Here is a 24,539-nt window from a genome sequence, read left to right on the forward strand (position 1 = left end):
TGTCTTACATGCTTTATAGCTAGATGATACTATACAAGTACATCAGGGTACCAGAACAGAATGCAGAATGCAGTGATATAGCTAATGAGAAAGTGCATAGTGAGATCAACATTAACATTTAAGACATCAATTCAAATGTCTGATAACAGCAGGAAATAGCAGTTCTTGAATCTGTTCGTATGTCAAGATGCAAGTTATTGTTGTGAATGGTGAAGCCATTTTCTTTAATATAGCTGCTAATGTATTGTTAATATTGCACATGCTTTGTGCTGAGTTAAGCTGAACTGTTGACCACATATCACTACTTTTGTATTTTCATGTTGCATCATATTCATTAACTGATTAATTCTTAGTCAGTGTCGGAACAAGAAAGTGCAGCAATAGCAAGACAGCTTTGGATATTTATTCAAGTTTTGCCTCCTGAGATGGACAATTAGTTTGATGTGCAATACTGTGATTGAATGATTGAATTAATCTTACAGCCTAAAACTGCATTCCTGAGGCTACTTCATTGACCCGCATCAGTTTCAGGCATTAATGCTCTCGAATGATCGACATGCATTCAGCACTGGAAATACTTGTGCAAGAACTGTTGTAACTCGCCATTTGCTGTTTCATTGCAAATTGGTTGAGGTTTTGTAATGATTAGTTGTATGAAATGGGTTAGATTTCTCTCTTTCAAGTGAACATAAAGTGCAGTTTTGGGTTCTATCTGCCTTTGTTGTAAAGCAGCCTCCAGCAATATCCGCAAAGTTCTGTCTGGCAAGGAATGTAACAGCAAACTATGTTCCATAATCCAAGACTATAATTTAAGCAATGAGTAGAGGAAGTGTTGTTTGTGCATGCTCTGATTACACCATGCCACTTTAAGGAATTCTGAGCGTTAATTGCTGAGAGCTATAATACTCTGCTCTGGAGTTAACAATAGCATTGTTTTGGGGAAATGTGTTAAGTATCTTTACCCAAAGCTTGCTAAGATTGGAGCTTCAATTGAAAATTTAAAAACTGAGGTAGACAGAAACTTTGTAGAAGAGGACTTATAGTTCAGTTGGTAGTGTCCCTGGCTCTAGACCAGAATCTCTAGGTTCAGGGCCCCCTCTCAGGACCAAAAGAAATGTGTTCATAATGTGCCCAAACAGATTATCAACAGCTTGTACAGAGATTATCCACTTAAATTCTTTCAGCACACACCAGAAGCTTAAGACTGGGAATGATTCCTGGTCAGCCATGTGATGGTAAGTAACTAGAGTCATTACCATCACGATCCATACCTTCAAGCTACAACATGTGTTTAAAAGTATATGCTGCCTCTGCAACTGGACCTCATTAGGCTCTGGCCGGCTTCATTGACTGGACAACTGGTGTGGAGCAGATTGGTGCCAATAGCATGGGGTGGAATTGGCACCGGCCTCTTCGACCTACCTATGATGGCGAATGTCAAGCCTTGCGTTGGAACTGCCTTCAGGTAGAGAACTCAGGAATAAGATGATTTCTGTTTGACAATAATATTCATGGTAGGGGAACAGAGGTGACTGGATGCAGTTAAGAGGCAGATCAGCTATGATACAAGAACCTAGAATAAGAACCCTGCCAGCTGGCACAATTTGTTTTTACTTTTCTTACAGCAGACTCATGCTTTGCATTTGTCTTTTAACAATTTGTGATTATTTTTCAATAACAGGTGGCAAACCACAGACGTTGAGCTTACCAAAGGGTGAAACAGCAGCAGTAATGGAAGGTCTGCTCCCAAATCAGGAATACATGGTGCGGCTTTTTGCAATCGGCAACAATAACAAAGAGAGTTCACCGGCTCAGGGACAGTTCATAAGTAAGCATTTAATAGGATGTTTATCAAATGTATCATATTTTTGTCAGATGGTGGGAGGATGGGGAAATGATTCTGAACAAATAACATAATGAATTGGCTGGTGGAATCATGTGATATTCAATAAGTACGTGAACGTATTAATGTAGCATATAAACCTCTTTTGACTCCTGTGACTATTCTAATGGTCCCCTAGTTGCTGTGAAATTTCCATCCTTTTTAAACCTTAGCTGGTCTTTCTTGTCCTCACTTGTATGTACTACCCCTCGTGACCTTGTTGGTTCCCAGTGTGGCAGCATCTCAATTTTTAAGACTCTCGTTTTTATTTCTTCAAATACCCTTCAAGGCCTCCCCCTCTTCTTACCTCTGTAATCTCCTCCAATGCTACAACCATCCATGATATCTCTACCTTCCAATTTTGGTTGCCTGCCCATCCATTGCTCCAATGTTTGCAGCTGTGCCTTCAGCTCTCTGGGATCTACATTCCCTCCTTAAACTTTTCCAACTCGATACTATGCTGATGGAAACTATTTCAGACCTAACCATATCTGATTTGCTCTAAAATCTCAACTAGACTATTGGGCTGAATATTTCGTACTTTTTTTTGGCTAAGTGTGAATTGTGTTGAGTTTTTTTGCAGAGATTCTTGCCACAAGACCCAGTGAGATTTCTTAACTATTCTTACCAAACTCAACTCATTAACTAACTAACCATCATTATGGCATCCCTTGTATCTGATTCTATATCCATCTTACCTTACACTGTTCCCAGAACAAGTTGCTACTCAGCCAATATCTGCCAACAGATTGGCATCCCTTATGCCATCTTTATAAAAGTCTGTTGTGCACTTGGACAAGCACTGTCAGTCGGAGCTGTCCTATATAGTTGCTGACAATTCTCTCAGACATGGCTGACTGATGGGAGAAAATTTGTGCCCCACTTTGCGGGCATGGACCTAGCGATCCTGTTGGGTGGGGTGGTGCAGACACAGGTCTTCCTGTTCCCTAGAGACACACACCCTTTCCCTCACCTATACCAAAAGTAACCACTGTGCAACCCATTTTCATTTCCCTTTATATCTGCCCCTCTCCCATTACAAGAGGAAAACAACCCACAATAGGGCAGAAAGAACAGATCAGGCAGCTGTCTGCCTTGCCTCTTATGTGGTGAGCATCCTGACTCTAATCACTGGGAAAGCCTGATCACGTCCAAGCCCCTGGACCAATATCGGAGGCTGCCCTTGACTTACTGAGCTGGAAAGTCCTAAGCAAAGGCTATCCTCCATGTCTTGGTTGAAGCCTGTGACGAGTTTCCTGCTTTGTTCCTGTACTAAATGGCAAGGCGAATCATAAGTAGTATGAGCCTTGGAACTCTGGCTGAGGTAGCAGAGTGCACACAGGCAAAGCAATACAAGCAAGAATGCTGTGAGCATCAAGGTAGGTTCAAAGTGAGTGAGCGCTATGGCAGTGAGCAAACAGCTTTTAATGTAGCCCGGTCCTGTCCGTGAGCTGGGCGTGTGTCCCCTTGAGTACAGGCTCCTTACCATAGCATTATAATGATAGTTGCCAGTGCAGCACTGAAGAACAACAATGTCCTCTGAATCAGAAATGTGCCATCAGGGTTCTTTGGCACATGTCAGATGCCAAAGTCCATGGATTACGGGGTGCATGTGGTCAGTCCCTATGGAGTGTGACCTGAGGTGTTGGTGTTCAGTGTCTAACATAAAGGTACCTACTCTGATTTCCATTGTGAGATTTCTCAATGATAAGCTTGTTTAGCACATTTGGTAACTTAGGAAGTTAATGAGGTGAGTTGTGGCATCAATAAGGTGTTCAAATGTGCCTCACATGTGTCAAAATCTAAAAGATGATGCAAAATTCTCCCAGTGTCAAAATAGGCCTCACTGGACTTTTTGTCTGATTCTGACCTAAGTCTCACCATAGCTAATGTCCACTCACTGTGTTGAGTTCTGAGCACATACTTAGGAAGGATGTCAAAGCCTTGGGACAGGATGCAGAGAGGTTTTATTATAATGTTCCATGATTTAATTATGTGTTGGGACTAGAGAAGCTTGGATTGTTTCCATTGGAGCAGAGAATATTGTGCCATGAAATATAGTAGAGGTGCTCAAAATTTTGAGGGATTATGTCTTGCTTATAACAAGAAGGTACAGATTTAAGACTTTTGACACAATGAAAGGGTGGAAGGAAACAATAAAAATTCTCCAAAATAAATTGAATAAATTTTGAGCATTTGGAAAAAAGTTACAGATCAGGACCAGTTGAAAACTAGGAAATATAAGAAAGGCAAAACTTTCCACTGGTACAAAGCTTAGTAGAGTCATACAGCACAGAAACAGACCCTTCAGTCCAACTCATCCATACTGACCAGATATTCTAAATGAACCCAGTCCCATTTTCCAGCATTTGGCCAGTATCCCTCTAAACCCTTCCTATTCATGTACCTGTCTAGATTTCTTTTAAATGTTGTAATTGTAGCAGCCTCTCTACCACTTCCTCTGGCAGCTCATTCCATACACGCACCACCTTCTGCGTGAAAAAGTTGTCACTTGGGTCCCTTTTAAATCTTTCCCCTCTCACCTTAAACCTCTACCCTCTATCTTTGGGTTCCCCCACCCCAGGGAAAAGACCTATCCATGCCCCTCATGATTTTATAAACCTCTATAATGTCACCCCTCAGCTTCTGATGCTCCAGAGAAAATAGCTCCAGCCTATTCAGTTTCTCCCTATGTCTCAAACCCTCCAACCAAGTAAAGGACACAGATTTAAGGGATGTGGAAATAGAACTGAAGGAGAGTCGAGGAGATACCTCATGTTTCAGTTTATGATGATTTGGGATGTACTGTCTGATAGGTTGGTGGAAGCAGACCCAACAGTAATTTTCAAAACTGAATTGCATAAATATGTGAAAAGTAAAATAGTTGCAGGGTTACCAGAGTCAGGCAAAAGAAATTGTGACTAATTAGCTCCTTGAAAGAGCAGTAACATGTGTGCTGAGCTGGATGGTCTCTTGCTGTACTGTACAGGTCTATGGTAAGTTGCTACAATTATTTTTCTACCCCACAGTGAAGGCTTCGCGAAGCAGAGGCAGACCAGGGTCATCTCACACACCAAAACACAAAAAGGAGTCAGACTCCCGTGGCAGAGATAAAGCAACCAATGAAGGTACACTTCATGGTTTTAAATTTTGTTCAAATGTTTGTCGGAAACACTTTCTCAGTTTAGACAATAAAAAGTTTTAAGGACAGGAAAAAATTAAATCATGTTTCATTCATATAGTGATATTCAATTACAGTATGAATAATAGTGACAAACGGAAGATGCCCTTAAGCTTCTGCTTTCCTTCAATGTATTGATTACAAAGAAAGACGTACGGGTGTGATATGGTAAAGTGAAACCTCCCAACAAAACAGACACTTGCAAAAAGCAGACACTTACTGAGAGACTTGAGTAACCTGGGTGGTGAGACATATGAAGCAACCTGAAGCCATGCACACTCTCAAATTACGAATTGTAGTCTGCCTTTATGTACTATTGCAGTTTAAAAGCAGAGGGCACATAGCCTGTTGCAAAGTTCCTATTTCTGGAATTTCCATTGAGTCGAGATCATTGGGTTTTCACTTCCTTTCTGGGGCCCAGAAATCCTGTCAGGTCACTGAAAGGTGGCAATCAGCTTTCATAAAAGATAAAGCCTTTATAGAATGACAGAGCTTTTTGCTTGCAGTTTGCAATGTGACAGAGGGACTCTGGTTTTCATGCTGGCTCTTCCCTGGGGTTTGATGACTTAGTCATCAATTTTATGGCATGGCACGGTGGCTCAGTGGCTAGCACTGCTGCCTCACAACACTAGGGTCCCAGGTTCAGTTCTGGTCTTGGGTGACTGTCTGTGTGGAATTTGCACGTTCTCCCCGTGTCTGCATGGGTTTCCTCCCATTATCCAAAGATGTGCAGGTCAGGTGAATTGGCTATGCTAAATTGCCCATCGTGTTAGGTGCATTAGTCAGAAGGGCCTGTTTCCACACACTGTAGGGAATCTAATTTAATGGATGTCGGGTAACATGTCCTCATTCTACTGAAATGGAGATAGAATGTATTTTCTTAGCTTTTTTTTCAAATTGATGTTCATTTGAATTTCAGAAAGATCCTAAGATTTTTTTTTAAAGTATGCATTTAAATCTGATGAGAATACAGCAGCCAAAAATGTTATACGGAGTGTATGAGAATTTTTACAGTGTATTTGGTGACCTTTTTGAAAGTAACATCTGCAAGTAATGACAACTATTGGTCAGTCTCTGAGGTCTGTCTAATTTACAGCATTCACTGTACTTAGCTCACCATATTTCATAACTGTTGGATTCCATGCTGACATTTCCAAATATTTTTTTTTCTGTAAAATAGCAGTAAACTTTGAATCACGATTAATCTCAATCCCTGCTCTCCCCCCACTATCTGGGCTGTTGGAGCAAGTGGCAGTTTTTTCAGAGTTGGAAACAAGAAAAAAATGTCTTGGAAACTATTAGTTCAATTGCAGAAGCTGCAGTTTTTAATGAACATCCCATTACTGCTTCTGCAAAATGTATAGCTTGCATAATTTCCTAATGTTTTGGGACACAAACGGATTGGATTGTTTCTTTTCCTGTAAGTTTACATTACCAATAATATTGTAAGTTATGACTTCTGATATGAAATCTTGTAACTCTTGTATTCACATACATCATTGTGACATTAAGCCAATTAACACTTTGGAAACAAAGGCAGGAAATTCTTCTCAAATTTGTGGGAAATGAATTTTGGGTAACATCTGGCACTTGCTGCTTACAAGACTGGTGGAAGGGCAAATAATGATTTCAAAAGGAAATTGGATTGGCATTTGAAGGAAATAAATTTGCTGGGTTATAGGGATCAGGCAGATGAGTGGCATGGGATTGCTGTGCAGAGTTAGCACAGAGTAAATGGGAAGAATGGACTTCTTTGTAAAATAGCTGTACCAGTGAACTTTGAATTATGATTGATTATAACCCCCTAATTCTATGACTGTCGGTAAATTCCCTTTACAAAGCTACCTGACATTAGGTAAGCTAGCACAAGTCCAATTCTGTTTGGTTCTGTTCTCCATTGTTCCGTGAAGAGTCTCACTTCTAAAGAGAAGACAGAGCCACTTTATCTCCTTAGATATTTAGGACAACTGGGTTTGCCAACTGTTTAAAATTGTCCTGGAACCTCTAGAAATTAAAAATGATTTTGTGTATTTGATAACAAATGAAACAATGAAAGAAACAAATGAATGATGGCAGATATGGAGCAGGTGATTCAGAAGCTTGCACTGACAATTGGAAATATCCTGCCACCTTTTCTGCAATTGAAGCCATGTCTGAAACAGCAGGTCTTTGTAGGAGTATGAGTTAAAGCTTATGACTGTGTGAGCCAGAATTATGGAGTCGTACAGCACAGACAAAGCCTTCGTGCTTGATCTGGTATCGCTACCATGTCTCACCTCAAGTCTTGATTGGTTTAACATGGAATTCAATTTAAACTAACCAGAAAGAACCTCTTTTTAAAGTTTAAGTTAGAGATGGGATGTGTGCCGCTCTGTAATCCTGCTGGGAGGTGTTGTAGCAATGTCTGGAGCTCTAGAGATTGTGGGGATTGGAAACTGCCTGGAATACTTGTTCTGTTGGTTTATGTGGTGTCTGTATTTTTACTTATGATGGTGGTGAAAGTTTAGCAAGGTATTCGCCAAAAATAATGGAATCGCTGGGATAAATTGGATAGTACAAATTATGAAGGATCTCTAATCCCCTTCATAGTTTCAACTGCCTGTCTCACTGCCATACACCTGGTGTTATAATGGTAATGTTACTGGGCTAGTAATTCAAAGCCACGGGGTAATGCTCTGAGGACACTGGTTTCAAACCCCACTATGGTAGGTCATTCAATTTTAATTCAACAAAAAAGCTGGCAGGATGGTCACACTGTAACCACTAAGAATTGTTGTAAAAACAATCAGGTTCATTAATGTCCTCAAGGAAGCAAATCTATCATCCTTACATTTGATCCAGACCCTGAGCAATGTGCTTGACCCCTTAACTGCCTTCTGGGCAATTCATGATGAACAATAAATGCTAGTTTAGCCAATAACACCCACATCCCATGAACAAATCCTGAAGAAAGAGCAGCTATTGGGTTGTGATTTCCTGCCATATTGCTGAGCTGTGTGATCACAGCAGCTCTATAGTGAGAAATGGTCAGGTACCAACCCTCAGAATGAGAGCCACAAAACTGATCAAAAGTGTTGACCATCTGCAGCAACCTCCTCCTGTCATTGTATCTGTTTTCCTGAATAGACTCTGGTTAGGATTTTGACTCATTCAAAACTCATGCCCCCACACAGGATTAAAATGGGCCCAGTTTATTTATTGTGAGGGGAGAAACTGGAACATGGAATTAGCTGGAGACATAGCTTCCCAGCTGGGAATATGCAAGAAATTCTGCACATTTAACATAAAATAGCAGATACAGTCATTCTCTAGGTTGCGAATGGGTTCCGATTGAGTCCTTTGGCAAATTGATTTGTACACAAGTTGGAACACAATGTAGGACGTTTTTAAGTAGCCGAACATAAGAACAGGAAATGTTTGTATGTCAGGACTTTAAAATTACACCCCTGTTCATATGTACCAGTGTTTGTAAACTGGATGTTTCATAAATTAGGTCCCCCAGTGATATAAATCCTATGCATTTTCTTAATCAAATAACCTGCTAATCAGTATGTTTTCAACCGCTTAGCTCATCAAATTTACATTCGGCCACTTTTCAATATTATCTAGTACAATAATAATGTTACTTTCGCACAGGAATTGCCATGTGTTATGGTTTAACTGAGCTTTAAGCACTACAGAGCACAAACAATAATTAGTAACTGAGAAAAGTGGTTGTAAACTGTGATATAAGCTCTAGAATGCTTCTGATTAAAACACTCAAACTTGACTCTTCTCACCTCAGGATTGTGCTGTATTCCTGCTAGACACTTTTATGCAACTTGTTTTTATATATTTTAGCATCTGTGTTTGGTTGGTCTTTGTTTTTTTTTATAATAACTGTAATGTGTTTAATTAAAGCTTTCTTTTAAAAGGATACATTTGTGCTTATTTTAAGATGGTGTATGTATATATTTAAATATGTTTAATTTAAAGTGGCTTAGATTGATTGCACTGTGCAGTTTGTTAAAGAAAGAAGCATACAACAGAGGCGAGAGGAGATTAGAGATTGGATGGAAATATTGTGGAACATTTGCGTCTGAAATCCGTGGCTTGGTTTGTTTGTGTGTGTGCACGCGCATGGATGTGTGTCATTGTGTGTCACATGCTATCATTGAGCCTGGTTTCATTGATTAATTTGCTCTAGGTAATCAACTGGGAGTCAACTCTGATTTTGACAATACAAGGTCTGTTAACACACTTCTTATTTGATGCAATGGCAGTGACATAGCTATACCTTTCTCTTAGAAATACAATGGTGTTCTCAACTAAAAGCAAGCCAAGGGAAATGACAATTACCAAATCTTTCCTGTTGCAATTACATGTGAAGACATAATGTATGAGCAGTAGACTATTTGAATCATTCAATAAGATCAAGGCTGATCTGTCTGTGTTTGAATTCCACATCCCTATCTACCTAAAATAGCCTTTGATTTCCCCTTTTCAATATAAACCTATCATTGCCTTCAAATTATTTAATGACTCTGCCTTGATGAAGAGAATTCCAAAGTTGCACATTCTTCTAAGAGAAAATAAAATCTCCTCACCTTTGTCCTGAAAGGGCATCTGCTTAATTTTAAAACCATGCCCCCTCGTATTGAATTGATCCACACACAGAAACATTCTCTCCACATCCACCGTGTCAACATCATTCAGGATCTCGTACTGTTCAACCAAATCGCACCAAGTTAATGTTAAATATTAACATTAACTCCAGTGGAAGCAAACTCAGCCTGTCGAGCCCATTCTTATCAGACAACTTACTCATTACAAGTATCAAACTTCCTCTATACGGTCTTCAATGCAGTTACATCATTCCTTAAGGAGATCAAAGCTGCAAACAGTATTTGAGATGTAGTCTTACCAATGCCTTGGTAGTTGAAGCATAGTATCTTTTCATTTTCAATTCCTTGCAATGAAGGCTAGCATTCCATTAGACATTTCGATTACATGCTGTATCTGTGCACTGATGTTTTGTGACTCATACATGAGAATATCTAAATTCCTCTGCACCTTCAAATTCTGCAATTGTTCACTGTTTAAGTAATACACTTTTTTTTTACTGTTCCTGACAAAGCAAACAGCTTCACATTTTCCCACATTATACTCCATCTGCCAGATTTTTACCCACTCACTCAACCTATCTATAGCTCTCTGCAAATTCCTTATGTGTTCTTCATCTCATTACTTTCCTACTTATTTTGTGTTGTCTGCAAATTTAGCTACAAATTTGCCTTCAGTTCCCCCATCCAAGTCATTGATGTAAATTGTAAAAAGTTGAGAATCACTCCAGAACAGAATCACTCCGGACTCTACCCATTACATCCTGTCAAGCAGACAAAGACTTATTTATGCATTCTCTCTGTTTTCTGTCAGCCAGCCAATTTTCTATCCATGTTAATATATTACTCCTTACACCATGAGCTTTCATTTTCCATAATAATCTTTGATGTCACACCTTATCAAATGCTTTCTAGAAATCCAAGTAGCATATGTTGGACGTCAGTGATCAGTGGTGTTCCATGAGGATTAGTGCTGGGTCCTCTATTTTTTTGTAATACCAAACATTAACCTGCACCGAGAGGATCAGGAATGTGCTAGTTGATCAAGATGTCCATATAGTCAATGTAAAAACACATGCTAAATAATACAAACATATTGCAGTGGTATAACATCACTGTTATACTTTATTTACAGTATAAATCACATAAATAGTAATCCATCTTTGCTTTAATTAAAACTTACTGGCAGAGAGCCTTCTCACTTGCACCATCAACTGACTACTTGGACATCACAGAGATCACGAAAGTACAGTAAACTTCTGTATTTAAAATGTATAATGTTTGCTGCTTTATGAAGAGTGCTGGTTCATAAAATGCCAGTTAAAACAAAGTTTGCTGTATATATAAATAACTTGTGTGAAAATGTATCTGGTCTCATTCGTAAGTTTGCAGATTACACAAAAGAAATTTGATGGATTTGAAGGCTGTCAAAAGATACAGCAGGATACAGATCAGTTAGAAAGTTGGGCAAAAAAATGTTAAATGGAAATTAGTCTGGACAAGTGTGAGGTGATGCATTTAAGGAGATCAAATGCAAGAGAAAAGTATGTAGCAAATGGCAGGACCCTTAAAAGCATTGATATTCGGAGGGAACATAGGGTCCAAGACTATAGCTCCCTGAAAGTGGCAACAAAAATGGATAAGGTTATAAAAAAATGTGTATGGCATGCTTGCCTTCATCAGTCAGGGCATCGATCTTAAAAATTTGCAGCTGTATACAACTTTGGTCAGGTCACAATTGGAGTATCATGTGCATTTCTGCTCACCACATGAGAAGAAAGATGTGGAGGCTTTGGAGAGGGTGCAAAAGGCGTTTACCAGGATGTTGCCTGGATTGGAGTGTATTAGTTATAGGGAGAGGTTGGATAAATTTGGATTGTTTTCACTAGAGCAGCAGAGGCTGAGAGGCCACTTGACAGAAGTACATAAAATTATGAGAGGCATGGATAGGGTGGATAGTTGGAGTCTTTTTCCCAGGATGGAAATGTCAAATACTAGGGGCACTATGGTGAGGGGGGGATGTTTAAAGGAGATGTGCAAAGAAGTTTTTTCTGCTGAGGGTAGTAGGTGCCTGGGAAACACTGCCAGGGAGGGTGGTAAAAACAGAGACGATAGCAATGTTAAGGGGATATTTAGATAGACATGTGAACAGGCAGGGAATAGTGGATATGGAGCAAATGCAGGCAACTGGGATTAGTTTAGGATGGCACCATTGGCCAGCATGGACATGGTGGGCCAAAGGGCCTGCCCCTGTGCTATAGTGTTCTATGTTGTCTATGTTTCCTATTATCCATAGCACATGTTGCTACTTTAATTAACTCCAACAAGTTATGGTAGGAATATCTTTATTCTGAGTATTTAAAATAACCCCTTAAATGTTTGCCGCTGTGTGTCTATTGATCTGTCCCAGAGTCTAATACTTCAGCTAGCTCAGCCTTCATGCTCATATCATTGCCCTTATTTAGGTTTAACAAATGAGTATTAGACCCAATCTTCTCCCTTTGACATTCAATTTAAAATTCAATCTAAAATTCAATCATGTTGTGGTGGCTGTCACCTTGGGGTGACTTTAAACTGAGGTCATTAATTAATCTTGTCACATTACACAATAGCATGTCTTTTAAAACCTGCTTTCTCATCAGTTCCAGAATATTCTGCTTGAAGAATCTACCTTAAAGCATTCAATGAAACTCCTTATCCAGGCTTTGTCTGCCAGTCCAATTTTTCCAGTTTATACGCTGATTAAAGTCACCCATGATTATTGCTGTCCCTTTATACCACTGTCTCCCTTTTCTTCTTGACTTGTTATCATTGATTTACATGCATTTTAAGCTTCCCTGTTCTCACCCAAGTGGCCATTGTTTGTGTGAGCCTACAAGGTGTGGGTTAGTGCCTTATTTAACCATGGGTTTTAATGTAGGTATGCCCAACCAAGGTATATGTACTAAAATAGAAAAGCTGACAGCAGCAGATAGATAAGAACCTGACCAACTGCAAGTTCCCCTCCAAGTTATGCACCATCCTGAATTGGTGCTCAACCAAATGTATCTTCACTCACTCAGCCAAATCCTGGAACACCCTTCCTAACAGCATTGTAAATATACTTACACTGTGCAGCAGTTGATGAAGACAGCTCACTTCTACCTCTTTTCCAAAACATGTATTTCTGAATTTTATGAAGAAAGTATTAGCAGTTCACATTTGACATTACATAAAGTGCAATATAAATCATTATCTTTCAGCATAGTACATGAGGTTGCCTCACTATGCTTCCCAATACAGACTACATTGACAATTTATGCTTATATTTCATGTCAAGCTATCTCTGGTGCATTCAGCCTGAGAGACCTTGCTGAATTTCCAACTCCTCAGATTATTATAGCAGGAGGGCCTTAGGCAGTGACCTCTCCCCACTGAGTCTTTCAGGTGACTTCCCCAAGCTTTTGTCTGTCATTTAGCACAGACCCTAGGGCTAGAATGTGCCAGTCAGCAGTACTGTCATTGACAGCTCTTTACACTGAAAAACCAGTAAGCTTTGGGTAAATCAAACTGTGTCTTTCATGAGCGGATGGTCCTTCAGCAGCAGTAGATGTTTGTCAGAGGTAGGCCTCAGATTTAACTACACTGAGGTCTACATTACAGTGCTTGAGATGAACTCTCACCAGAGCTACTTCATCTCTTTCCAGACCTTCTCTGCAAAGGCACTTTCCAGAAGGTGTTGGGTGATGGTCTCTTTGCAGTCATTGCCAATCCAATGGCAGTATGGTAGACAGTGGAATTCTGGGTGTACACAAACCCATTGCTGGGGCAGACCTGACCGTGTTCACCACTGTTAGAGATGGGGAGTAAATGTCAGCCTTGCCAATCAAAACCACATTCCATTAGAGTCATAGAGTCATAGCGATGTACAGCACAGAAACAGACCCTTCGGTCCAACCCATCCATGGCGACTAGATATCCCAAACCATATAGTCCCACCTGCTAGCACCTGGCCCATATCCCTTCCTATTCATATACCCATCCAAATGCCTCTTAAATGTTGCAATTGTATCAGCTTCCACCACTTCCTCTGGCAGCTCATTCCATTCACCTACCATCCTCTGCATGAAAATGTTGCCCCTCCGGTCTCTTTCCCCTCTCACCCTAAACTTTTGCCCTCTAGTTCTGGACTCCCCCACACCAGGGAAAAGACTTTGTCTATTTACCCTATCCATTCCCCTCATAATTTTAGTAAACCTCTATAAGGTCACTCCTCAGCCTCCAATGCTCCAGGGAAAGCAGCCCTAGCCTGTTCAGCCTCTCCCTATAACTCAATTCCTCCAACTCTGGCTACATCCTTGTAAATCTTTTCTGAATCCTTCCAAGTTTCACAAATCTTTCCGATAGGAAGGAGTCTAGAATTGCATGCAATATTCCAACAGTGGCCTAACCAATGTCCTGTCCAGCCGCAACATGACCTCCCAACTCCTGTACTCAATACTCTGACCGATAAAGGAAAGCATACCAAACGCCTTCTTCACTATCCTATCTACCTGCGACTTCAATTTCAAGGAGCTATAAACCTGCACTCTAAGGTCTCTTTGTTCAGCAACACTCCCTAGGACCTTACCATTAAGAGTATAAGTCTGCTAAGATTTGCTTTCCCAAAATGCAGCACCTCACATTTATCTAAATCAAACTCCATCTGCCACTTCTCAGCCCATTGGTCCATCTGGTCAAGATCCTGCTGTAATCTGAGGTAACCTTCTTCGCTGTCCACTTTACCTCCAATTTTGCTGTCATCTGCAAACTTACTAACTTTATACCTCTTATGCGCACATCCAAATCATTTATATAAATGACGAAAAGTAGAGAACCCAGCACCGATCCTTTTGGCGCTTCACTGGTCACAGGCCTCCAGTCTGAAAAACAACCCTCCACCACCACCCCCTGTCTTCTACCTTTGAGCCAGTTCTGTATCGAAATGGCTAGTTCTCCCTGTATTCCGTGAGATCTAACCAGTTCCCATGGGCAACCTTGTCAAACGCCTTACTGAAGTCCATATAGCTCACACCTATGGCTCTGCCCTCATCAATCCTCTTTGTTACTTCTTCAAAAAACTTAATCAAGTTTGTGAGACATGATTTCCCACGCACAAAGTCATGTTGACTATCCTTAATCAGTCCTTGCCTTTCCAAATACATGTACATCCTGTCTACTCAGGATTCCCTCCAACAACTTGCCCACCATCAACATCAGGCTCACTAGACACATAAGGACAAATGTCAGAGAAAACCTGGGTGGGTTCCCATCCCTTACTACAACCGAATTGTAGCAGCTCTATTGTCCCTCTGCTGAGCTCAACCAATTTAGCACTTCCAGGATTAACACCCTTAAGTCATTGCAAGTTAGGTCTAATGGTTCTCCTTCTGCAGATGTTAAAATTCAATTTGCATCTCATGGGTAGTCAAGCCCTAAAGGTGGAGAAGCTTATTAGGAATCCAAAAATCTACAAGGAGAAACAAATAAACTGGAGAAAATCAGAACAGAAATGCAATGATTAGATTTATTTTACTGAAATCATATATATAATCCTTTTCCCAAGGAAAAGTTAAAGTCACTGTAGTCCCAGAGGACCATGGAGAGAGATGACTAGTAGTTTAACCTGATGGTCACTATGCCTCAGGTGAGGGGAGAGGTCAAGAAGGAGAGTACATTTTGATAATCTCAGTTGGTGCTGGAATTAAACATATGTTTGCATCACTCTGCATTGCAAACCAGCTTTCTAGCCCACTGACTAACCAAACACAATCCTTAAGAAGAGTCACTCGACTGGAGACATTAACTCAGCTTTCTGTCCACAGATGCTGCCGGACCCACCGAGCTTCTTCAGCAATTTCCGTTTTAGTTTCAGGTTTCCAGCATCAGCATTTTTTTCAGCTAACAAACCCCTGTTTTCCAAGTAAAGAGTGAATTTAAGGATAAAGATATTGTCATTGACAAAGTTACTGGATCAGAATGGAGATCAAACTCGCTCTGAATTAATTTTCTCAAGTAAATATTCCGACATAACTTGTCGTTATGGTATGGCCTATTTTATTGATTAGCTAACACTTGAATGATGGAATGAATCTATTTAATGACAAACCTGTATTGTTGCCAGTTTTTGATGTGTGTTTTTGTGTAGCTACATATTTACAGAATGGTGAGGATCTGTTTGGAAGCCCACAGTTCTAATTGCAAAATGCAAGTTCTGCTTTCTCATATGATCTGGGAAAAAGAATGGTGCATTTTTCCTGTTGGCTATTTTCATGCTGGCATGTGCACAGTCCCACTACTACGTTTGTACAGGGTATATACCAGGACTCTGCTGGTTGCTATATGCACAAACTTGTACATATTTAACCTTTTGAACTATTTATCCATTTATCACTTGATTGACACAAGCATACTTTTAGAGTGACAATATTGAATTTATTATGTGACCAATTCTCTGTTTATAGCTTGTGCAGGGAACTCACCCTTTCACCTACAGTAGTACCAACAAACTAAACATCACTCTGGTTAATGGAGGCCATACCACACAATTTAAAGAAAGGGTTCTAGATGATTGAAAAGGATTAAGCCAACATAGTGAGGTGTGAAGACTTCAATCATTGAGATCCTACAGTACAAAGACGGCTGCTCTATAGGTAGTGTTATTTTCGTTTTATTTTGTTATATTTGGATATATTACCTGGAAAAGTAAATTCATCTGTTAATATTTGAGTGAATAATTAATAATGACGTCATTTGATAAACTTGTATTAAATATGTCTCCATGATCTTGCAGTGTGGATGGTTTGATTTAGTGATCAGTAATTTTGGCACAATGTTACAATCCTTTACTAATTTTCCCAGATTTTGACATTGACTGCGTAGAATGACATATTCAGGTTCAACTGCTCTGTTTACACAGCTGAGAAAAGATACTGAAAAAAAACTTTATAGAATCATATGAATCCAAAAATAGGAGCAAGAGGCCATTAAACCCCTCATGTTCAATAAAGTCATCATCTCCCTCAACTCCACTTTCCCGTCTTGTCTTTGATTCCCTTATTACCCAAACATCTATCCATCTGTATCTTGAACATACTCAATGCCTGAGCATTGCACTTGAAGCGACAGGGATTAATCAAGAATAGTCAGCACGTCTTTGTTGAGGGGAGGTCATGCTGACCAATTGCATTGAATCTTTGAAGAGGCGACTGAGTGTGTGGATTAGGCCAATGCATCGTAAGATTCACAACCCTCTGAAAACAAAATCTCATCTTGATTTTAAGTTGTTAAACCTTTATTCCAAGACTATGATGTAATGTTCTAGCATCTCCAGCTAGGGGGAAACATCCTCTCAGCATCTATCTTGTCAAATTCTTAAGAATTTTATGTAGATGTTGTCTGCTCAATCTCTCCTTGGGGAAATTCCCTCATATCAGGAATCAGATATGTGAAGCAAGTTTAACTCCGTAAGACATATTATGTTAGGAGACCGAAACTGATCACAGTACTCCGGGGTGGTGGGGGGGGGGGGTACACCAAACATAGAAGGAAGCCTTTTGGCCCATTATGCAAGTTTCTTTCAAAGATCTTCCCAATTTTTGTTTTAATTGGTTAATGGAATGTGAATGTCACTGACTAGGCATGCATTTATTGCCCATCTGTAATTGCTCAGAGGTTCGTTTGGGTTAATCACATTGCTGTGGGTCTGGAGTCACGAGGAGGCCAGACCAGATAAGAATGGCAGTTTCCTTACATAAAAGACATTAGTAAATGAGATAGCTTTTACCTGACAATGATTTCATGGTCAACACTAGATAGCTAATTTGTTACAGAATTCAAATTCAACCATCTGCCTTGGCAGGATTCAAACTCAGGCACCCAGAACATTAGCAAGGTCTCTGGATTAATAGTCTAGCAATAATACCTCTAGGTCAATGCCTTCCCCTTAGTTCCTGTACCTACCTCTGCTTGTCCTTGCTTATTTTCCCCAACTTTCTTTTAAACAACCTCATAGCTCATTAGCCAGAATCACATTTAAGATAACATCGTAATGCAAGTCACAATAAACCCCTTGGGCATGAAGCCAGTCTGAGTGTTGGCAAGTTGCTTGTTACCTTGAATCATTTTCTCCAGTCACTGATACAGTATGTGTTGGCTGATGGTGTTTACCTCAGTCAGCAGGCAGCAATGCCCTTACACCAGAAACTCTCCAAATAAATATAGAATTGAGTTCTCTGTAATGTCAAGATTGCAGTCTTTATTTGGACTTTCAGATGATGAATATAACTGCTCAAATGTGCTTTTGATTTTTGAAAGCATTTGAAATGGCCTATAATTATTCCAATGTGTTCCATTCTGATAATTACTTGCTCCTTACTTGCCAGCAAAGTATTGCTAATCCTTCATTCTGTTAGTTGTGAACCAGCAACATTCCCGGAACAATCATGATCTTGCAAAAAGATGCCAAAAATAGAGCAAAATCCCTGTACCAAAGTTAGTATTAAATAAAGCAGTGATGTCTTTAATTGGACTAATTCCCATTTGGACAGTGCCTGGAAACTAATGGATAGTTTGTGATGTCTTGAGGTTCCAGTAATCCTTTCTTGAAATCATATCCATGCAAGCTGTAAAACATTTTGGAATGTTTGGAGATCATGAATGATACTATAGAAATGTAAACTCTCTCTTTTCTAATCTGGCTACATTCTCTACATTGTCATGTTCTTTTCCAAAGCTAACAAAAATGACAATGCTGATTTTTGTGCACTGTTGTACTCATTGTGTTCTTTACTAATCTACCTGTATTTGGACGAAGTGCTGAAAAGATAAATGAGGATTGTTTTAGGAAAGGTAGACATCCATTACACGGATAGATTGAAGGAGTTGGGGCAATTCTCTTTCATAAAGCCCAGGTTCAGTGTTGATTTGATAGAGGCGTACAAAAACCATGTAGTAAAACTGAATAAATAATTCTCATTGATGGAAAAGTCGAGACCAGAGGGCATCCATTTAAGGAGATTGGTAAGACAGCCAAAGGCACACTGAGGAAAGGTGCTGGTGCAGCAAGTGGTTTGAATCTGGAATGCACTACCCGAGAGTCTGGTAGAAAACAGTTTCCACTGTGGCGTTTAGATGAGCACATAAAGAGAAAAATACATTTCAGCTACAGGAAAGGAATGAGGGGTGGATTTTTGTAAGTTGTTCTTACAGAGAGTCTATATGGACATGATGAGCTGAACAGCCTCCTTTTGTGCAGTAATCACAGAAATTGCCAGTATGGAAGGGAGCCTTTTGACCTAATATGTTCATGTTGGCCAACAAATAACCATCTAACCAGTCTCACTGATTTCAGAAGGAACTTTATCACCCAGAGGGTTGTGAATCTGTGGAATTCCCTGTCCAGTGAAGTAATTGATACTGCTTCAGTAAATGTTTTTAAAGCTAAAATAGATTCTTTTTTAAACAATAAAGAAATTAAGGGTTACGGTGAGAAGGTAGGTAAGTGGATCTGAGGCCATGAAACGATCAGCCATGATCTTATTGAATGGCAGAGCAGGCTCGAAGGGCCAGATGGCCTACTTCTGCTCCTAGTTCTTATGGTCTTATATTCTATGAACTCTGAATCAGTTTTGGTTGCTGCATTCTTTTCTTTCCTTGCATTTTCTCTTTACTGTCTATGTCTCCTGTCATCTCTCGGATTGGTTTCAGTTCTTCAAATTGTTGTGAGAGATGTTTCCTTGAGCCCCACCTATAATTTTTCCTTTTATTTGGAGGGGTGAGGGTCAGTGAGGAATGAAGGAATTATTTAACATGAATCGGGTGCAGGACCTACTAGTCTTTCCCAGTCTGTCAACTTTGTAAGTTTTACATTTGCAGTGGCATAAGCTAGCACTCTTCGAAACTGACATGCATCTATGTTTCTTTATTGAGGTCTACCATCCAAACAGGATCACTGCTTTTTCAGCCAGTTTATGCGCTTTACTGCTAAGACTTCTTTGTGCCTTGATTAAATGTTTATGTTGTTAAGAGGTGAATAGATTATGTAGGATATGGGCACAAAAATGGACCATTGGGTCCTACCACTCCATGTGGGTGTATATGTTTCACTTGTATTTGTATAATTCTCATTTGTAAAAATAATCTTGTGTTATTTCAGTGTGATTCGAATGAGGTACTTGGATTCTGTTCATTTGAAAATCTGCTGCATTTATTTACAGCTAATGAATATATGCAGTACAGAATAATCTCCAGATACAGGGTTGTGCCTCTAAAATGACAGAAAACCTATACTCATGTGATAACATCTGGATACCTGGCTCATTTGCATGTTGAGCTGTTAAAGGGATATCACTCCAAAGTTAATAATACATCTTCAGCACTGCCCCATTATGTGTTGTGACATTGGCTGATCGTGTACTTTGGAAGCCACCTGAATAAGCAAATTCCCATTGGATGTGTAGCATTGACTTTTTGTCCTAAGTGTTAGTGAGCTAGTTCTGCAAGTGCCTACCAGTCATGCATAATCTTCACCTTACCTTGTTGGTCAAGAAGTCTCTCCTGTATTTCGGAGAATTTGAATCGATAGTGTCTTGGCAAAATTGGTCACACTTGCCTTCCAAACATGATCTCTGCTGGTGATGGTGACTCCATATCCAGAGGTGTAATTCTGAGGTGTAACTTAAGAATACAAAAGTCTCGTTTAGTTGTTCTTCACTTCAGAATGAATGATTTAAATGCAAACCTCTCACTCTTCAAGGGTGAGACATCTGGAATAATGCACTGAGGATATTATATGATTTCTGGTACCATTTGGCAAACCATTCAGAGATATGACTGCTGACATATTTTGGACCATTGGCACACACTGACTATGGTGCTAAATGTGTCTGCCATTGACAATCCTAAAATGTTCTTAACTTTTCAGATGAAATTTGGAAAAATAATCAGTGACTAGCATAAAGTCTAATCACATGAAATAGATAAATGGCGATTTTAGACAAAAGGGTGTAAAAGTTCTCTAAGTTGCTGGAGCTGGTGGGGTCTGGCATTCCTCTCACATCCTCAATAAGATTTTGATGGCATTGTTAATTCTTGGCCAAAATACCACATCACATATGAACATCTTGTTTGTTCTCACACATATGACTTTGTGGATTTATAAGAATACGTACTGGCAGAGAACTTACTAATTTTTGACCATCTGTTGGTTGAAAATTAATGCTGTAACCTTTCTTATTTCTGAGAGGTTTTTGTGGAATGCTTCAACAGGTGTGGAGTCAATAAATGACACCATTACCCACTCCAACAGTTCAACCTTTGAAAAATCACATTTGTTACCCTTGTTATAATATCTACTGACATTGATTTATTAATTCGTATGGATTTCGCCTGTAGGTCATTAAACATTAATTCTGAGCGATGAATTTTAAAATTGACTGTTACATGCAACTGATCTCCTCAGATATCTTTGTAGGATCTTTCTGATCCTCTTCAAATAAACCTGAAGTAATGATCCTGTGTAATCTCTTGTTCCCAAATGCTATGACTATTTTCACAGCCGGTCTAGCTCTGCTAATGCTTGGTCTCTGCAGCATAGCTGTATCCTTTATTTAAAAGTTTGAACATGGATAGGAGATCCATGGCCTTCTAATTCATGCTGGGGGATTTGATATCCATCCTTCTGTCCTTTCAGCATTGTATTTAAAGTTTTTTTTTTGTACTGAAACCTGTTTTAGGCTTGCTTTTTTCTCGGCTCTGTTTTCTTTCTAAATGTAGCCAGCATTTTATTTCTTGCTGTTTCAATTAAGTACATTTTCTCTTAGTTCAGCAAAGGGCTCACTCCCAACAGTTGTTCCAATTTGAAACAGGCTTTAGATCGGACAGAGCTGAAAATGTGTTGCTGGAAAAGCGCAGCAGGTAGATAGGACAGATTGGGCACAGCCTGTGCCTGAGGTGCTACAGTACAGAGTATATGATAATGCGCCAACATGCAGGTACTCAGATCATTTGCATGTTAAAGGGACATGATTCCAAAGCTGATAACAGAATAGCATTATTTCTCATCTAACCCAAGAGGCATAAATTGTAGCTCCCTCCTTCAAGTCTTTATTTAGCTTTCTATCAAATGTGTCTGCAGTCTTTACTCCAACCGCTCCCACTTACACATAAAGCCTACATCAGGAGTTTCTTCTGAATTCCTAACCCTATTGGATTTCTATGTGACTATCTCAAATTGATGGACCTTGGTCACGTTCTTCACCACAAGAGGAGACATACTCTCTGTATCCATTCTGTCAAACCTGTCACAATTTAAGATCTCAATAGGCCATCCCTCAGAAGAGAAAAGAGACCTCCCATATTCAAGCCATGCACTCACGACCCACTCCCCTATCACAGTGAGTTTAGATCAAAAGAGGGCTTGAAGCTTTGAAAGAAAAGAAACTTGTGTGCAAAATCTTACACTCTCTCTTCAGAATTGAATTGTGCATGAGTCAGCAATTTACAATATAGACTGACTTTCTATTTCTTCAGTTTGGTAATTTGAATCATTAATTAGAGAAGATGCAAAGAAAAGTATCCAAGAGGCCAAAATCAAAGGAAGTGCCTAGATCCCAGAGGATTGGAGGATAATGAGAGATTAGAGATTGGGGTTGGGGTGGTGGGATGCAAAATTATGGAGGTATTTGAAAACAAATGAAGATGTTAAAATTTGAAGTGTTGATGGACCATGAGACAATGTAGGCCAGAAAACACAGGGTGAATGGGACTGACTGGTTAGGAGACAGGCAGAGTTTACATAAGATATGAAGGATGGAAGGTGGAAGCCTAGCTGAGAGAGCATTGAAGCAAGGTCTCCAGCAGTTGCCTGCCAAAGTCTATATTGTCAAGGCCTGTGATAGTATGAGGTACTAGTTCCAGCTTGCCTGTCAGTTTTTAATGATTGCTAGTGGGCAGTCAGCAGGGTTATTTAGCCAGTGAACATGGCTTTTTCAACATCATCATACTTTCCCCCAAACATTTGAAAAAATGAAAATTCTTCCTCACCTACTTGGTCACCTGGTCTAATATCTCTTCAGTTAGCTCCTTGTCAAATTTTGTTTGGCAATGTTGCTATGAAACACTTTGGAAAGTTATACTCTGTTATACTCTGCTAGAAGCCGCAATTATATTCTTCACTGTGACCTGACCTGACCTGCTGTGCTCTTCCAGCACCACACTCTCGATTCTGATCTCCAGCAACTGCAGTCCTCACTTTCTCCCACTGTAACCTTACAGTCAGATTTAGACTCCCTTGTATTCTTTGCTAGGTCTTTTGAGATGTCTTGCTTGCCTGAAGGGTACAGCTTTTTCAGACAGTACACTCCCTTTATAAGATTGCCCTGTGAGGTCAGAAACATTAGGGCAGTGTATCAGAGACAGGATCTAGACTAGCACCTCCAGGCAGCAGGTGTCACCTTCGAACGTTAGCACCATCACCTGCTCTCGCTCACCTGTGCTTTATAGCCTGAAGCTTTTCCAGGAAAGTTTAGTGTGCAAACTCTGTGGTTTTGTTCTGAAAAACGGCATTGTAATAGGTGTAAAAAAATACAGATTTACAAGGGTGATACCAGACTGTGAAATTATAGATATCATTGGACAGACTGGCCTCCTTTCTCTGGCTTGATTCAATAGAATTTTAAAGAACATATGAAGACAAAAGTTTAAGTTTAATGAAACTTGTTGTATTTCTGCTGTCCCAAATTGTGCAAGAGAAAAGTGGGCCAAGATTTCCCATTTATGCACCAAGTCTGAAACTGGGAGGGATTCCAGGAGGGAAACTGTGATAGGAGCATCCACTCACTCATTTGGCAATCGCGCAGCTGCCAGGCTTTCTGCTAGAATTAGGACCCTGTAGCCATAAGACCATAAGGTATAGTAGCAGAATTAGGCCATTTGGCTCATTGAGTCTGCACCATCATTCGATCATGGCTAATATGTTTCTCAATCCCATTCTCCTGCCTTCATCCCATAAACCTTGATCCATTTACCAATCAAGAACCTATCTCATTCTTAAATGAACTCAATGACTTGGCCTCCACAGCCTTCTGTGGCAATGAGTTCCACAAATTCACCACCCTCTGACGAAAGACGTTCCTTCTAATCTCAGTTCAAAAGGGTCATCCTTACACTCTGAGGCTGTGCCCTCAGAACCTAGTCTCTCCTACCAGTGGAAACATCATCTCCATGTCCACTCTATCCTGGCCTCTCAGTATTCTGTAAATTCCAATCAAATCCCCTCATTATTCTAAACTCCATCAAGTACAAGTCCAGAGTCCTCAACTACTCCTCATACGACAAGCCCTTCATCCCAGGATCATTCTTATAAGCCTTCTCTAGGCCTTCTCCAATGCCAGCACATCCATCCTTTGATATAGAACCTGAAACTGCTCGCAATATTTCAAATGGGATCTGACCAGAGCATTACACAGCCTCAGCAGCACATCCCTGCTTTCTTATTTTAGCCCTCTTCCAAACAATTGTGAACATTGCAATTGCCTTCCTAGCTAGCAACTGAACCTGCCTGTTAACCTTAAGAAATCCTGAACTAGGACTCTTATGTCCATGGTGCTTCAAATTTCCAAAGCCTGTGCCACCCAATTGGAGCTACTGCTCAATCATGCATCCAGCCCAGAAAGCGGAGGTACCATGTTGGAGTCTGTAGCCGCAGATTGAAGGAGCACCCCCCACAACACACACACACAGTTGGAGAGGCCGACTCTCTCATGCCCTGTCTGAAGCAGAAATAGTTGCAGCCCAGTTGGCAGGGTTAGGCCCTGAAATGGTTGTTAATTGACCATTTAAGGACTTTCTTTGGTGG

General features: G+C 40.1%; 1 protein-coding gene across 6 annotated transcripts in view; it reads left to right on the forward strand.

Annotated features, from left to right (window-relative positions):
- Nucleotides 1-24,539, forward strand: part of col14a1a (collagen, type XIV, alpha 1a) — a 225,792-nt gene that overhangs the window by 24,557 nt on the left and 176,696 nt on the right. For all 6 annotated transcript variants that reach the window (XM_043688687.2, XM_043688688.2, XM_043688690.2 and 3 more), the window contains exons 4-5: nt 1,682-1,828; nt 4,912-5,010. In XM_043688687.2, coding sequence (XP_043544622.2) covers nt 1,682-1,828; nt 4,912-5,010 — 246 coding nt within the window. The remainder of the gene's footprint in view (nt 1-1,681; nt 1,829-4,911; nt 5,011-24,539) is intronic.

This window comes from Chiloscyllium plagiosum, unplaced genomic scaffold, assembly GCF_037043375.1.
Source record: "Chiloscyllium plagiosum isolate Xiang-an unplaced genomic scaffold, Cpla_swu_hap1 HiC_scaffold_4, whole genome shotgun sequence".
Taxonomy (NCBI): Eukaryota; Metazoa; Chordata; class Chondrichthyes; order Orectolobiformes; family Hemiscylliidae; genus Chiloscyllium; species Chiloscyllium plagiosum.